General features: G+C 42.5%; 1 protein-coding gene across 21 annotated transcripts in view; it reads left to right on the top strand.

Annotated features, from left to right (window-relative positions):
* The window catches only part of Atg13 (autophagy related 13), a 42,751-nt gene that overhangs the window by 9,669 nt on the left and 17,198 nt on the right, over window positions 1-15,884 (top strand). For 19 of the 21 annotated variants that reach the window (XM_037205000.1, XM_037204997.1, XM_028878929.2 and 16 more), the window contains 3 exons: window positions 12,263-12,344; window positions 14,383-14,463; window positions 15,249-15,368. In XM_037205000.1, coding sequence (XP_037060895.1) covers window positions 12,276-12,344; window positions 14,383-14,463; window positions 15,249-15,368 — 270 coding nt within the window. In that variant the 5' untranslated portion in view covers window positions 12,263-12,275. Of the gene's footprint in view, window positions 1-312; window positions 432-12,262; window positions 12,345-14,382; window positions 14,464-15,248; window positions 15,369-15,884 lie in introns of all 21 variants that reach the window. The other 2 variants (XM_028878926.2, XM_028878923.2) reach the window with 1 other exon arrangement.

Raw genomic sequence — 15,884 nt, 5'->3', positions numbered from 1 at the left:
AATACTAAAGCCCCCAAACAAAACTTATCAATAATTTCTGGAATTTCTGTTCCACTTTTGTTTCTAGGAGATGAATTCAAGGCCTCATGCATGATAGACAAGCACTCTACCAACTGAGCTGTATCCCCAGCTGGGCTTTCTGATTTTTTTGAGACAGGTCTGGATTTGTAACTCAGTCTGGCTTTGAACTCACAAGCCTCTGGCATTGGCCTTCTTAGTGCTGGGATTACAGTATCTGCTATCATACACGATTTAGAGTTTTTAAAAATTTATCTACCTATTTAAGTAAACTCTTCTAATTTCTTTTTTCAGTTAAAATTAACATTTCAAAGGGCTGGGGGAGAGCTCAGTGCTAGAATGCTTGCCTTGTCTGCAAGGTCCTGCTTTTGATCCATAGCACTGAACCAACAGAAAGAAATTTTAGTATTAAGGTAAGTAAAAGAACCTGCCAGTCTTTCCAGTCATATGACCTTTTTCTCTTTAGTTTATTATTGCCTTGTGCACTTAAATCCTGTTCTAGAATCTCCTGGCTAGCACTTAGATCTTGGTACTTCTATATAACCATTATTGCAATGGTAGAATTGATTTTCAAATATCCATTTTAAAGCATTTAGTAGGCTACAAGTCTGTGCATGTCCTCTGTACCCAGGGCATCTCAAAATGTTACTTGCCATGAATTTCTGTTAGTGAAATGTGAGAAGGTTGCAAAATTGAAATTTTCTACTTAACAACTGGTACATTGATTTTTATTACTTGTTATTTGTCTAAGTATCAAAGAAAGGTCTTAATTAAATGAGAGTACTTCTCAGAAAAAAAGCTCCAAGTAGCAAGTCACGGGGAAAGGTTGAAGCATGTTCAGTGATAGCAAGATGGCAGTGATGGGAGCTTCATTGCCACTGTGCCCCAGAGTAGCTTTGTTCTCTATATACGGGTTTTTGTTGTTTTCTGGTTTTTTCGAGATAGGGTTTCTCTGTGTAGCCTTAGCTTATCTGGAACTCACTCTTTTAACCAGGCTGATCTGGAACTCAGAGATTTGCCTGCCTTTGTCTCCTGAGTGCTGGGATTAATTAAAGGTGTGTGCTGCTGTGCCTGTTATGATTGAGATATTCACATAGTTATATTTTACCTAATTAAGTCATTTTAGAAACAGTGGCACTGGATAAATTTAATCTAATATATGTGAATAAGAACAACAAACATTTTTGTGAATATCTGAAATTAATCATAGTAATGGGTGGAAATAGTTCAGATAAACTCACATGTTCTGTAAGCATATTACCAAGAAAGGGTCAAAACTTGAGAAGTAGTTGCAGAAGTTTCAGCACAAGTGAGAGATGACAATGCTCTGGGATTGAATGGCCTTGATTTAAGCCAAGTAGCAACCCCAAACCCTGTGGCTTTGGCCTAGTTCTCCTGCAACAACTATATCGTCTTAAAATTCATCTCACTGGGACTCTCCATCTTTAATGTAGGTAGTCATTTTGGAAATCAAAATGTATTGGTCATGGTGGATTTAAAACATGGGCAATGGGACTGGACAGGTGGCTCAGCAGTTAAGAGCATCACCTGCCTTTCCAGAGGTTCTATTTCTAGCACCCATACGGTGGTTCATAACCATCTGTAACACCAGGTCCAGGGGATCTGATGCCTTCTTCTGATTTCTGTGGGCCCTGCACATATGTGGTATCCAGATACACATGGAGGCAAACCACATGTATTTGTAAAAATAAAATAATTAAACTTTTTTTTTTTTCGTTTTTTTGAGACAGGGTTTCTCTGTGTAGTTTTGGTGCCTTTCCTGGATCTCGATCTGTAGACCAGGTTGGCCTCGAACTCACTTAGATCCGCCTGGCTCTGCCTCCCTAGTGCTGGGATTAAAGATGTGCGCCGCCGCCGCCACCGCCGCCGCCGCCGCCACCACCACCTGGCTCTGGTTTGGTCTTTTGAGACAGGGTTTTTCTGTGTAGCTTTGGAGCCTGTCCTGGAACTCACTCTGTAGATGGGGCTGGCCTCGAACTCACAGAGATCCGCCTACCTCTGCCTCCTGAATGAAGGCATGCAACACCACCTTCCAGCTTAACAAAATTGAAAACATTGGCAGTAACTGGTCTTGATAGTGTAAAGAAACGACAGTTCAAACTGTGTATTGTAAGCAGGGAAACTCGGGACTGGTACCTGCGTTTGTTGCTGTATTGGCCTATTTGTCCTGGAACCTGAGATCCTCCTGCCTCAGCATTCCAGTGCTAAGTCCAACCCATTTGCCTCTCTGGTTAGTATTTCCAGAATTAAATGTCAAATTAGAGTTGTATAGCTGTAGGCTAGGGTAAGTAACAGGTATTGGTAGGAAGGAATGAGATTTATTCAAGGACCAATAATTTTGAAAAGACAGTAGGGGACTACTGTCCTTTTCCTCCATCTTAGGGACTGGGAGTTGCAAAGGTTGTGCATAGAGGAATTGGAGAGGAGCAGGGCCAGGGAGGCTGCACATGCTGTAGGAAGGAGCATGAGACATTTCTAATGGGGTGATTGCAATTAGCCATCCGCTATTGGTTGCGTTTCCCAAAGTGCCCTCATTAGAAAAGGTAACGTATTCGTTACCTGCACTTGTGTTTGCTTAGCTATCTTGTTTCTCAGCAAGTTGGAATTGTTGTATTAATTGTTCCTTATAAGTGAACAATTGTTCCTCAAAACCTTGACTGAACTAATAGAACTGGTTTCCTAGCATGTGTGTCCAATTCTGGACTTGACACAGGATCACTCCTTACTGGTTTCAGTGACTGAGCTCTGTCTTGAAGGTGCCAGTAACACCCATTACCTTTTCAGAATCACTCTGCCCATTTTCTCTGCTGACATTACATGGGGTTGACTGAAAGTCACTCTGAAGAGTTCCTCAAAACTTCTGGCTCATAAACAGTCTGATGACAATGCTTTACTATAATCACAGCCTAAGCTTACAGAAGGCAAAGTAACTGTCCAAGTGATTTCCTCCTAGACAAGAAGTGATAGCTGTGAAAAAGAAGCCCAGCAAGTAGTCTCCACAGCAGTATTTACTTACTTATTTATTTATTTATTTATTTATTTATTTATTTATTTATTTTTGTTTTTCAGAGACAGGGTTTCTCCATATAGTTTTGGTGCCTATCCTGGATCTCGTTCTGTAGACCAGGCTGGCCTCGAACTCACCTTGCTCTCTCTCCCGAGTGCTGGGATTAAAGGCGTGAGCTACCACCGCCCGGCAACACAGCAGCATTAGATTGCATGGTAGTAAAGGATAGGAAAACAAGTTCAGTTGAGGATCTTATTTGTCTTTATTCTGTGTGTGTGTGTGTGTGTGTGTGTGTGTGTGTGTGTGTGTGTGTGTGTGTGACTGGAATAAGTGGGAAGATGAGAAGATGACCTTGTGTGTCAGTCTTCATCTTCCACCTTGTTGGAGACCGGTCTCTTGTTCAATGCTGCATTCTTCCGGCTCGTTAGACCTTTGATTTCCAGGGATTCCCCTGTCTCTGCCTGTCTTCCTGTAGGCGCACTGGGATTACACATAGAGACTACCACCTCCAGATTTACAAGAGTTCTTGGAATTTAACTCAAGTCCTCACACTTGCCCTCTCAGCCAAATCCCCAGCCCCATGGGTCTCCTTGTAGGATTCAGACAAAGATTCCCTCAAAGGCAAATTGAGGGTAAGGGAGCAGGTGTGGCAGCAGCTGACACTGCTGCCCTAGAGGTAGCGAACTCCCCATGGTGGATCAGCACCTTTGGGCCTCAATAGTTGTAGTTACCCATTTTCAGTGCTGCCCCCTGTGCAGAAAGTTTAAAACCCACAGTGTTTCTAGTTCTGGTGGCAAGACTAGACTGACTCTCCTTGAGTGTAAAGACTAGACTGACTCTCCTTGAGTGTAAAGACTAGACTGACTCTCCTTGAGTGTAAAGAATGGGGGCAGTGTAATCCTGCAGCACCTTTCTATCTCCATCCTTGCTGCATTGCTTCAGAACCGTGGGTGGTGAACCCTGCTAAAGGACAGCATTACAGTTGTTTACAGTTCCAGATTGGGCTTATTTTAGATCCTACAATTGGACAGCTAGGAAATAAATGTTCTGATGAGCTGAGCACAAGAGTGTTTATAGACAGAAAAGGGCTCAAGAAAGCAGACAGCCACACACACAAAGGATTTGTGGCTTCATTCCGAGCCCCGTGTTTTTGAAGTCATTTCCAGAAATATCATTGCCCAGACCAATGTCATGGAGTTCTTCTGTCTGTTTCTTCTAGGACTTTCATAGTTTCGGGTCTTAAATATTAAGTCTCCAGCCCATTTTGAATTGATTTTTTTTTTAATATAGTGAGACATAAGCCTCTGGTTTAATTCTATATACAAACATCTAGTTTTCCCAACACTTCATTGAAGAGACTGTCTTCCTTTTCTGAACTTTTTGCACCTTTTTCAAAATCACTTGACAGAAAATGTGTGGTGTGTTTCTGGGCTTTTCGTCCTCTCTGCTCTGTGTCTATATTTATGCCAGGCCCTGCTGTTCGGCCGCTCTTTCTTTGTAGATTTTGAAGCCAGGTGGTGTGAAAATCTCTGTGTTTATTCTTTTTGTTCAAGATTGCTGTGGCTCTTCGGGGAGTTTTTCGGATTCTATACACATTTTAGGGTTTTTCTTTCTATTTTTGTGATGAATGTCATTGGTATTTTCATAGGAATTGGACTGACCTTGCAGATCAGTTTGAGTAAGACATTTTTAAGATTATTAATTCTACTCCATGAGCACGGGATATCTGTTTACTTATGTCTTCAATTCTATTTTTGATTGTTTTATAGTTTTCAGTGCTAAAATCTTCACTACTTTGATTAAATTAATTCATAAATAGTCTTTTTGTAGTTGTATATGAGGGATGTTTTTTTTCTTTTTTTTTTTTTTTTAAGATTTATTTATTATGTATACAGTGTTCTGCCTGCATGTATGTCTTCAGGCCAGAAGAGGGCACCCAATCTCATTACAGATGGTTGTGAGCCACCATGTGGTTGCTGGGAATTGAACTCAGGACCTCTGGAAGAGCAGTCAGTGTTCTTAACCTCTGAGCCATCTCTCCAGCCCAAGGGATGTTTTCTTATTTTTCCTATTTACATAGTTTGCTGTTGGCTATAAAAGGCTACTGATTTTGTATTTAGATTTATCATCCTGAAATTTTACCGGATTAAATTTTTATTTAGGTCTAATGGTTTTATTTTTGTTTTTTTGTTTTTTGGAGACAGGGTTTCTCTGTGTAACTTTGCACCTTTCCTGGAACTCACTTGGTAGCCCAGGCTGGCCTCAAACTCACAGAGATCTGAGTGCTGGGATTAAAGGTGTGCGCCACCACCGCCCTGCTTGATTTCTTTGTTAACAGTCTTTAGAGCAGTGGTTCTCAACCTCCCTGATGCTGCGCCCTTTAATACAGTTCCTTATGTTGTGACCCCAACCATAACATTATTTTTGTTGTTACTGTATAACTGTAATTTTGCTACTGTCATGAATTGTAATTTAAATATCTAATACGCAGATATCTAATATGCAACCTCTGTGAAAAAGTTGTTCAACTTCCAAAGGGGTCCCAACTCATGAGTTGAAAACCACTGCTTTGGGGTATTTATTGTTTTTTGGGTTTTTTTTCTGAGACAGAGTCTCTCTACATAGCCTTGTCCTGGAATTCCCTATGTGGACCAGGCTAACCTTGAACTCACAGAGGTTCTCCTGCCTCTGTCTTCAGAGTGCTGGGATTAAAGGTATGGGCCACCATGTCTGGTTGTTTTTTGTCATTGTTTTAACTTGTAAACTTGTTTTCTGCAAACAAGAATGGTTTTACTTCTTTGGTTTTTTGTTGTTGTTATTGTTGTTTGGTTGTAGGAATGAAATCTAGGGCCTCACACATGATAGTAGGCCCTCTACTACTAACTACATGCCAGCCCGCCTTTTACTTTGATTTTTGAGATAGTCTCACTGAGTGCCCAGGCAAGGCCCCAAACAATCTTCCTACCTGTCCCTCCTGAGTACTAAATTCATAAGTACAAGCTATCATGCTTGACTTTTAACTACTTCTTTGCTTATTTGAGTGCATTTCCCTTTTTTTCTTTTTTTGCATGTTTTTGTGCATGTATGGCAGCACATATGTGTACATACATGTGTATGTAAAGGTACATGAGGAGGACAGAGTTTGATATCAGGTATATTCGGTTGCTTTTTACCTTATATATTGAGGCAGGGTCTCTTACTAGAACCCAGAGACCATTGATTTATTTAGTCTAGCTAGCCATCTTGTTCTGGGAATACAGATGTTGTTAAACCCATCCAGCATTTATGTGGATTTTGGAGTGTTTTGTCTCTAATTTATATGAGTGTGCTTGTGTCTGCTGGGGGTACTCACGGAGGCCAGAAGAGGGCTTCTTATCATTTGGAGCCGGAGACACAGGCATCTGTGAATTGACATGGGTGCTGGGATCCAAATTCCTGTCCAGCAAGTGCTCTTAACTGTTGAACTGTGTCTCCAGCCCTGTGGATGATTGCTTTTATAAGCCTTATTATTATTCCCTGAATTATTAGAATAATGTTGGGCATGAGGCTTCGGGAGCAGGCCTGAGGAAGCAAAATGTTTCTGTCTTTGACCTTTTTCTGTCTTTTATTCATAGCTCTATTTTCTCCCCCATAGAGACTACTAAAATGACCATTTTTCTTGGGCTGGGGAGAGTGCTTAGTTGTTAAAGTGCTTGAGGTCCCATCCTCAGAACCTACACAAATGTAGCTGGGTATAGGAGGGTCTCCTTGTATTCGCAGAACTGCTAAAACAGAGACATGTGGATCCCTGGGGCTTAATGGCCACCAGCCGAGTCTACATTGTGAGTTCGAGGCCAGTGAGAGACACTGTCTCAAAAAGAAGAGCTGGACTGGGTTCACATTGTCCTCTGGCCTCCACATGCAGTTTTCTCTAATCTTCTGCTGCTATGAGACACTGCCCATAAGGAAATTCAACTGGCTTATCTTGTCTGGTAGGACTTCACAAAACTCTAATTGCAAAACAACAACAAAAACCCTCCCATTGCAGAAGGAAGGCCTCTGGCCCTCCACCAGCCTTTTTGTTTCTTTCCTCACCCAATCTGCTAGCATTAGCTCATGCCCTTCTTATCACTTTATTGCACATTCATGTGGTTGCACAGCTTTCAGTCATACCTATGCAGTGAAGTCTAGTTTCAAATTGAAAGTCTCACCGGCGGTGGTGGCGCACGCCTTTAATCCCAGCACTCGGGAGGCAGAGGCAGGCGAATCTCTATGAGTTCGAGGCCAGCCTGGTCTACCAAGTGAGTTCCAGGAAAGGCGCAAAGCTACACGGAGAAACCCTGTCTCCAAAAAAAAAAAAAAAAAAAAAAAAATTGAAAGTCTCTGCGTTTCTCCTGCTGCCTATATGTTGCATGGAGGATCTCAGGTGCCTTCAAGATTTAGTTCCATCCGTAACCCACCTTCATGGTCAAGGAAGGTAATTGTTGATGGAGTAGTTATTAATACTGTTTGTCTTAGATACTTTTCTATTGCTGTGATTAATTGCCATGAGCAAGGTAAGTTACAAACAAAATGCTTAATTTGAGGCTTATAGTTTTAGATCATGAGAGTCCATGGCTATCATGGAGGAGCATGGCAGTAGGCAGACAGGCATGGTGCTGGAGCAGTAGCTGAGAGCTCACATCTTGATCCACAATCATGAGGCAAAGAGCCAACTGGGAATGGCGTGGGCTTTTGAAGCCTCATACACACCTCCTAATCCTTCTAAACAGTTCTACCAACTTGGGGCAAGTATTCAAACATGAACCTGTGGGGGCCATTCTCATTCAAACCACCACATTGCTTTACAAGAAATGCTGAAGACTTCTCTATCCATTAGGGCCTAACACCTAGAATTTGAGAACCTGCCAAAACCTTAAACAAGTCTCTCCATGTGTTTGCATCCGACTCTGATGAGCCTATGTCAAGTTGGTGGAGGGCCTTGTGCTGTGCACTAACTCAGCCTAATAAAGGTTGATGACAAGGTGGCTGGAGAGATGGCTCAGCAGTTAAGAGCATTGGCTGCTCTTCCAGAGGACCTGAGTTCAGTTCCCAACAACCACATGGTGGCTCACAACCACCTGTAATGAGATCTGGTGCCCTCTTCTGGACTGCAGGCATACATGCAGGCAGAACACTGTATACATAATAAATAAATAAATCTTAAAAAAAAAAAGGGGGGGGGGTTGATGACAGTAAGGAACTAGGAGAATAGGTAGGCCTCTACAGAACTGATCTAGAGGACCCTGGTTACAGAATTGATCTAGAGGAACCCTGGTTCCAGAATTGATCTAGAGGGGACCCTGGTTACAGAATTGATCTAGAGGGACCCTGGTTACAGAATTGATCTAGAGGGACCCTGGTTACAGAATTGATCTAGAGGAACCCTGGTTACAGAATTGATCTAGAGGGACCCTGGTTACAGAATTGATCTAGAGGGACCCTGGCAAAGTAGTCTGTTGCAGTTGTGTAGTGGTTGAGGATTAAGGCGGAGAGAGAGTCTCTGGCCAAAGGTGTCATCAAAGAATACTTCAAACACAAGACATGGACACATACAAAATTTGGCTTCTAAAAGTATGTAAATTTCTGGAAAACAATGCGTGGAGGTTCCAAGTTTTGCATAAGCCTCTGATCCTTGCGGGACTCTGATCCTTGACTCTCAGACAAGATTCACATAGGGTGATAAGAGAAACAAAAGGTAAGAGAAACAGAAGGTGTGGTTTAAACAAAGGAAGGATTAGGGCTAGGTGCTGCTCTCTGGAGCCAGGCCAGGAGCTCAGCAGGACCGCGGCCACACATCATGCAAGGTGTTAGGGAAGGACTCCCTTTGAATGAATGGGCTGTGTCTTGTTGTAAACTTCTTGTGTGGTCACAACTATGCTAGCTCCCATTTACTGTGCATCTCTATGTTATATGTACATGTAATCTCAGGATTACTTCTCAATCTTATGGACACATGTGATTGCAGATAGTCTAGAAGATGGTTTCTTATTTAACTGCAATTTTGGTGAATAGAAACGTACTAAAATATGCTTCATAACTAGGTCTATTGTTCCATGTGGACTGTAGACACTCAGAGAGAGGTCTTGTTCTCCATCCTTAGCTACTGACAGGGCAAAATTGGCCAGACAAATGTCCTCGTAGAACTTTTACAGAGTGGAATTGCAGGTGCCTGGCCTTGTTGGATTAAAACCCTTCAAAGAATTATAGTGAACTAGAAGTTACTGTGCAGGTGTCTGGCCTTGTCATATCTTAGTCCTTCAAGAGAGCAATAGCACCTATGTTGCCCTAAGCTTCCTCCACCGGCACCTTCCCACTCGGATTCAAAAAACAATTAACACTTTGTATTTATTTCTACACCAGTTTTTAGTACAAGATTTTAGGCTCAGTAGACTAATTATGTATATATAGGTCCTGAGATTCGGGTGATCAACAGAAAAAGGCTGTTAACTGACAAACCATGTCTGGATATTATTAATCACATAAAATAATACACATATTCCTTGCCTTTTCCTTAAATCTCTCATTGGTTTAATTTCTTCTCTTGTAACCCTTGGAGCTATCCGTTTAAGAGATAGGCAGAACTTTTTATAACCTTCAGCTGTTGTCAGTCACCAGGTAAGTTGACCAAGTCTTTGCCAAGTGTGACTCTTATCAGAATAGTTGTCCCTGAGAGTTTACTTTGTAGTTTTTACTAACAAGTTGTAAACATTCGTGTGTGTGTGTGTGTGTGTGTGTGTGTGTGTGTGTGTGTGTGTGTGTGTAAGCTTGGGAACAAAGATGGAGAGGAAGATGAAGAAGAACTAAGTTTAGAACAATGAGAGAACAGCAGAAGAAGGGACAGAGGAGCTGAGTATGAGAACAGAAAAGAAGCTATGTGGATAGAATTGATTTAGAAGAATGAAGTTAATGGACTAAAGAACTCAGTGTGCTTAGATTCTTTCGTTATCCCCAAGTTTAGATCCTCAGCTGGTTGTTAGATTCTTCCACAGACTCTGGGAGAAAGCGATAGGGGCTGGACCTCTTTTGTTTTCATTAACATATGAACAAGTAAATGTTATAAAAAAATTTTTTGAACTAAGAAATAACCTAAATGTTTTACCAACAGATTTTATTTATTATTTGTTTGTTTTCGAGACAGGGTTTCTCTGTGTAGCTTTTGGCTGTCTTGGATCTTGCTCTGTAACCAGGCTGGCCTCGAACTCGAGATCCACCTGCCTCTGCCTCCCAAGTGCTGGGATTAAAGGTGTGCAACACCACAGCCCAGCGTAGATTTTTATCTATTTACTTTTTGGGTTTGTTGCTAAGGATTGGATCTAGGATCTCTTCTGTATTGAGCACATCCTCTACCACTGAGCAATACTCCCAGTTCAGTACAATTTATTTTAGAAATTGTGGTATAGCCATAAAATGAAATACTATACGTAATGCAAAAGAATAAACTACTGCTGTATGCAGCAATATAGAGGTTTCTTTATGATGATAAAGTCAGAATAATGGTTACCTTTTGGTTATTTTATTGACTGAGCCTTCTGGAATATGTCAGAAATGTTTTATAACTTGATTTGGATTGTGATTCTTTAATACATATCAAAATATTTATTATTCTGTCTACCCAAGAATTGTGCACTTCACTAAATTATATCTCCATAAGTTAAGTGTATGTTATATCTCAATACACTTTTTAATAAAATTCATTTCCTGTTGGAGTGCTCGCCTTTGTTTACCCATTTCCTTAAAACCAATTCCCTTTTTGGCTTCCCTATATGTTGTAAAACAGTGGTTCTCAACCTGTAGGTTTCATCCCCTTTAGTGGGTAGAGCGACCTTTTCATGGGGGTATCCTAAGACCATCAGAAAACACAAATATTTACATTATGATTCATAACAGTAGCAAAATTATAGTTCTAAAGTAGCAACAAAAATAATGTTATGGTTGGGGTCCCCACAACATTCGCAACTCTATTAAAGGATTGCAGCATTAGGAAGGTTGGGAACCACTACTGCAAAATGAAATCTCATTAAATCTTACCCGACTTGCTTTTCAGTTATCCACAGTTAAGCCCTGGCACAGATGCATGCCCTTTCTACAGTCCGCCTCTAGTCAGCTCTCCTTCTACAGTGTCTCCCACCCAGGCAGTTTTCCCTATCATGTCTGCACTGGAGCTTTAGCCTTGACCACAAGCGTGGATTCTTGCCAAGGATCTAACTGGTTTCCTTGCCTCTCATTTTGCAGAATCAGTCTAGGTTGTATCAGTTGGTAAAGTTCTCTTTCAGCTGAGGTGCTGCTCCTGAGGGCTGGAGGAGGCTGTGTCTGGCACAGAAGATGCACAGCCCACTGTGGTGTGCCCATCAGCCCTTCTCCTCCCTGTTACTAACATGGCGGGCATGCTCTGCTTTTATCAGTCATCTCAAGCTAGTTCATTCCAGTTCACTCTAGGATAGATGATGGAGGCTGGGCTCCCATGCGCTTTGGAAATTTGTGAACTTGTTGAGATATAAGTATGAGTTTGTTACTGTGAAGAAAGAACTTTTCAAGTCACCAGTTTCTCAAAACAGATCTGGAACCTTAAAAAGTGAGATTGATTGGTGGCCTTTTGACATAATGTAGATGAACTCACATGTGTTTGCACAATTTCTCATTAAAATTAGATAATCTACTGAAAGCTCAAAGTTCAGAATCTGACTAGGGTGATGGTGGCTCAGTGCTTGTGGGTGGTGCCCAGTGCAGAGTGGCGAAGTGCTTGTTGTGCACGTTGGAGGACTTGAGTGTGAACCCCCAGAACGCACATCAAGCCAGGCACAGTTCTGGGGATCTGCAGACCCAGTCCTCCTGTGGCAGCATCGCCGTGGAGGCAGGAGAATCTCCAGGTGGGTGACCCAGCACTGGAGCTTGTCCTCTGACGGCGGCGGCGGCTCCATGTGCTCTGGCACGATGGGCCTACACACATGCATCATACCCAGAACTTCAGAATGAGTGCACTTGACCTCAGGCATTCGTAGGTTCCTATATATGGCTGTTCGTGTGGGATTATTTTCCTCAAGAGATAGTATTTTAATATTTTCTCCTTGGGTATCTTTAACTGAAAGAAGTTTCGTCTCTCCCACTCCCACGTGACTGATGTCTGTGCTCTGACGCAGTGATCTCTTTTTAAAGGATTAGTCACACTTGTCGTCACCCTCTTGTGTTCTATTACAGGTTCCCATAGGCAATGGAAACTGATCTCAATTCCCAGGACAGAAAGGACCTGGACAAGTTTATTAAGTTTTTTGCACTCAAGGTAATATGTCCATTCTCTTGGGCTGGGAACAGCTAGAAATATCGTTCATGCTTCCCCCTTCGCCTCCCTTGGAAACGTAGCATAACAGCTTGCAGCTTGCCCATTTTCAGGGATACTTCTGTCTGTTGTAAACGAAACTGTGAAGTGTGGGGGTAGAATTGGGGGTGTAAGTAAAAGTAGCTTCCAATTTTCCACAGCTACTTGTTCAAAAATTTTTTTGTAAGGCTATCTGTAGAAATGTCAAATAGTTATGCCAGGTTATTGACACAGTATATTCCCTTGAGGTGGGAATAAAGACTGTGAACTGGGATGGGCGGCCTTTGTGCATCTTTCCCGCAGCTTCAACGAACACTAAAATGCCCAGTGTATTAGGTACTGTTCTCGTTGCTGTGACCAGGTTCTTGACAGGAGCGAGATCTGTTCGGTCTCATAGTTCTGAGAATGTAGTCCACTATGGAGGCTGGAGACTGCTTCCTCATGTCACGCTGGAGCAGGAAGTAGAGAAAAGAAAATTCCAGTGCCCATCTGGCTAACTCTTGTTAGTCAGATAAGGTTTCACTTTGTAACCCTGCTAGGCTTCTAACCCATGGCAGTCCCGCCTCAGCCTTCCAAGTGCTAGGATTGCATGTGTGAGCACTGCTCCATACTCCTTTGGACCATTTCACGTTATTGCTACATTGTGTGTGTGTGTGTGTGTGTGTGTGTGTGTGTGTGTGTGTGTGTGTAGCATTTCACATTATTGTTACATAGTGTGCGTGTGTGTGCGCGCATGTGCCGCACTTGTGTGGAAGCACTTGCAGGAGTCTGTTCTCTCCTTCCAGCTGTGGGGCCTGGTGATTGAACTCGGGTCCTCGGGGTTGCTACTGAGCCATCTTGCCAGTCCTTAAATGTCAGTCTGCAGTGTGTGTGTGTGTGTGTGTGTGTGTGTGTGCGTGTGCGCGCGCGCGCGCATGCTCGCTCTTGTGCATACATTGGTGCTCCGATGGAAGCGAAGAGGATGTTGAACCCCTCAGAGCTGGAGTTACAGGCGTTTGTGGCCTGCCTGGCTTTCTGTGTGGGGTCTGGCATCCCACCCCGTCCTCGTGACTGCAGCCAGCGTCCTCACTACTGTCTCTGCTCCAGCTTCCTTTCCCTTTTTATTAGTCCATTACTTCAGCCATGGAGTGGATGGTTCCACCCAAAGACAAGTTTCACTAATACTATACAGGTTTTTTTGTTATGTTTTGTTTTATTTTGTTTTGTTTCATTGAGACAGGGTTTCTCTGTGTAGCCCTGGCTGTCTTGAAACTTGCTCTGTAGACCAGCCTGAGCTCAAACTCAGAAATCCATTTGCCTCTGCCTCTGGAGTGCTGAGATTAAAAGTGTGCCCCACCACCGCCCAGCTTAATTTTTTGTTTCTTTTTTGACAATTTTGTAATGCAAAAATTGACAATTAGAATTAACTGTCCCACTAATTTTTATGAATTCTTCTCTTCCCAGTAAGTGGAGAACTCCAGGTATAATTTGAATATTATGTTTTCTGAATCTAAAGGTTATTTCTACCTATATCACTCCTTCCTTGCAACAATTACTGTGCAAGCCATGTCATCAATTCCGATGGTAAAATGATCTGGAAGAAACAAGCTGCATGAGCAAAGCTGTATGGATAATTGTGCAGTTCTTGTTTTAAATCTACTGTGATAACCAAATTTGTGTCAGTGGACATTTATGAACACCGTGGCCACCACGTGCAGCTTTCCTTCTGCCATGTGAGGTCACTCTAGAGCACAAGCCTCCTACTGATTATTACTGGCTGCTCCCCCCTCAGGAATGCTTACAGTATTGTTCTGGGGGCACTGTCTTTCTGTTTGCTCTTATGCCTCTGCACCTCCCTGGAGCCTCATTTTAACCCTGCTTGCGCAGGATTTTAACCCCAAAAGGAGATAAATCATTTTGTTTTTCTTTTCTTTTTCCTCTCCTCCCCCCCCTTTTTTTTCTATTTTTAGCATTGCTCAGGCTCTAACCCCAAGCCATTTTTTATTTTGTGCTTTGTTTTCAGACTGTCCAAGTAATTGTCCAGGCTCGACTTGGTGAAAAGATTTGCACCCGCTCATCTTCTTCCCCAACGGGTTCAGATTGGGTAAATTCCTGTTCTTTGCTAATGGCTGTGTATTCTGGTGTCTGTCAAAAGGAATGAATATAAAATGCCCTACTGTCGTGTGAGAAGTACTGCTCATAGAGTTGCTTAGTCAGTTGACCCATTTGTATAGAAAGTGTGTACATTCTTTATAAAAATTAGTCTCCTATATGTTTGGACCTTGACTTTCTCCTGTAACATGGCAAAATATAGTACTTAGGAGATAAACTAATATCTTGGCAGCTAATCTGTGTAATAGGTAATTAACTTTTAGCGTGAGACTTGGGATTTTATTTTGGGGAGGGGGGTAGGTTTTGGTTTTTTTTGAGACACGGTTTCTCTGTCTAGCTTCGGAGACTTTCCTGGATCTCACTCTGTAGCCTAGGATGGCCTTGAACTCACAGAGATCGGCCTGCCTGTCTCCCGAGTGCTGGGATTAAAGGCGTGCGCTTCAGACTTGGGACTTTGGTGCAAACTGCTTCCCATAGGGGAGGAAGAAGTGGCTTAGTGTTCCTTTTTTAAAATAATTTTTTTAATTTTTATTTTATGTGCATTGGTGTTCTGCCTGCATGTCTGTCTGTGTGAAGGTATCAGATCTTAGAGTTAAAGACAGTTGTGAGCTGCCGTGTGGATGCTGGGAATTGAACCCAGGTCCTCTGAAGAGCAGTCAGTGCTCTTGACTGCTGAGCCAGCTCTCCAGCTCAGCTAAAGGCAATATCTGCATGCACTCTGTGTTCCCATAATACTCCTTGAGAGGTTTTCACACAGAAATCTCTCCTGGTTTTTAGTTCAATTTAGCAATCAAAGACATCCCAGAAGTAACACATGAAGCAAAGAAGGCCCTGTCAGGGCAGCTGCCTGCTGTGGGGCGCTCTATGTGTGTGGAGATCTCACTCAAGACTTCTGAGGTAAGGCCATGCTGGACTTGGTTGTCTTTCTTGGCATGCAAGGCTCTTCATCCCCTGCTTCCAATTCATTTTTAGCTTTATTCATGTTCCTTTTCTTTATGAATTTCTCATCATTTTTTGAAGGAATTGGAGATTTGAGGGGCAGGAAGTTCGAGACAGGGCTTCTCTGTAGCTCTGGCTGTCCTGGAACTCACTCTCTAGACCAGGCTGGCCTCAAACTCAGAGATCTGCCTGTCTCTGTCTCCTGAGTGCTGGGACTAAAGGTGTTTGGCAGCACCACCTGGCAGAATTGGGGCGTTTGATTTACACTTTTTTGCTCTGCTGGGGATTCAACCCAGGTGTTACCCATGCTCATGACATAGGAATGCTATAAAGCTGAGGAATTACGAATTGAGTCTTTTCTTGCCTACTTGTTCAGAATAATGTACAGAGGGACAATTTGGCTGATGTTATCAGCTAAAAGATGTTTAAGGTAAAAATAACCTTTCCTAAACTGATGATGTCACTTAAAAATAA

This window comes from Peromyscus leucopus, chromosome 4 (assembly GCF_004664715.2).
Source record: "Peromyscus leucopus breed LL Stock chromosome 4, UCI_PerLeu_2.1, whole genome shotgun sequence".
Taxonomy (NCBI): Eukaryota; Metazoa; Chordata; class Mammalia; order Rodentia; family Cricetidae; genus Peromyscus; species Peromyscus leucopus.
Note: the sequence above shows the minus strand (reverse complement) of the source record. Positions and strands in the feature narration are given on the sequence as shown.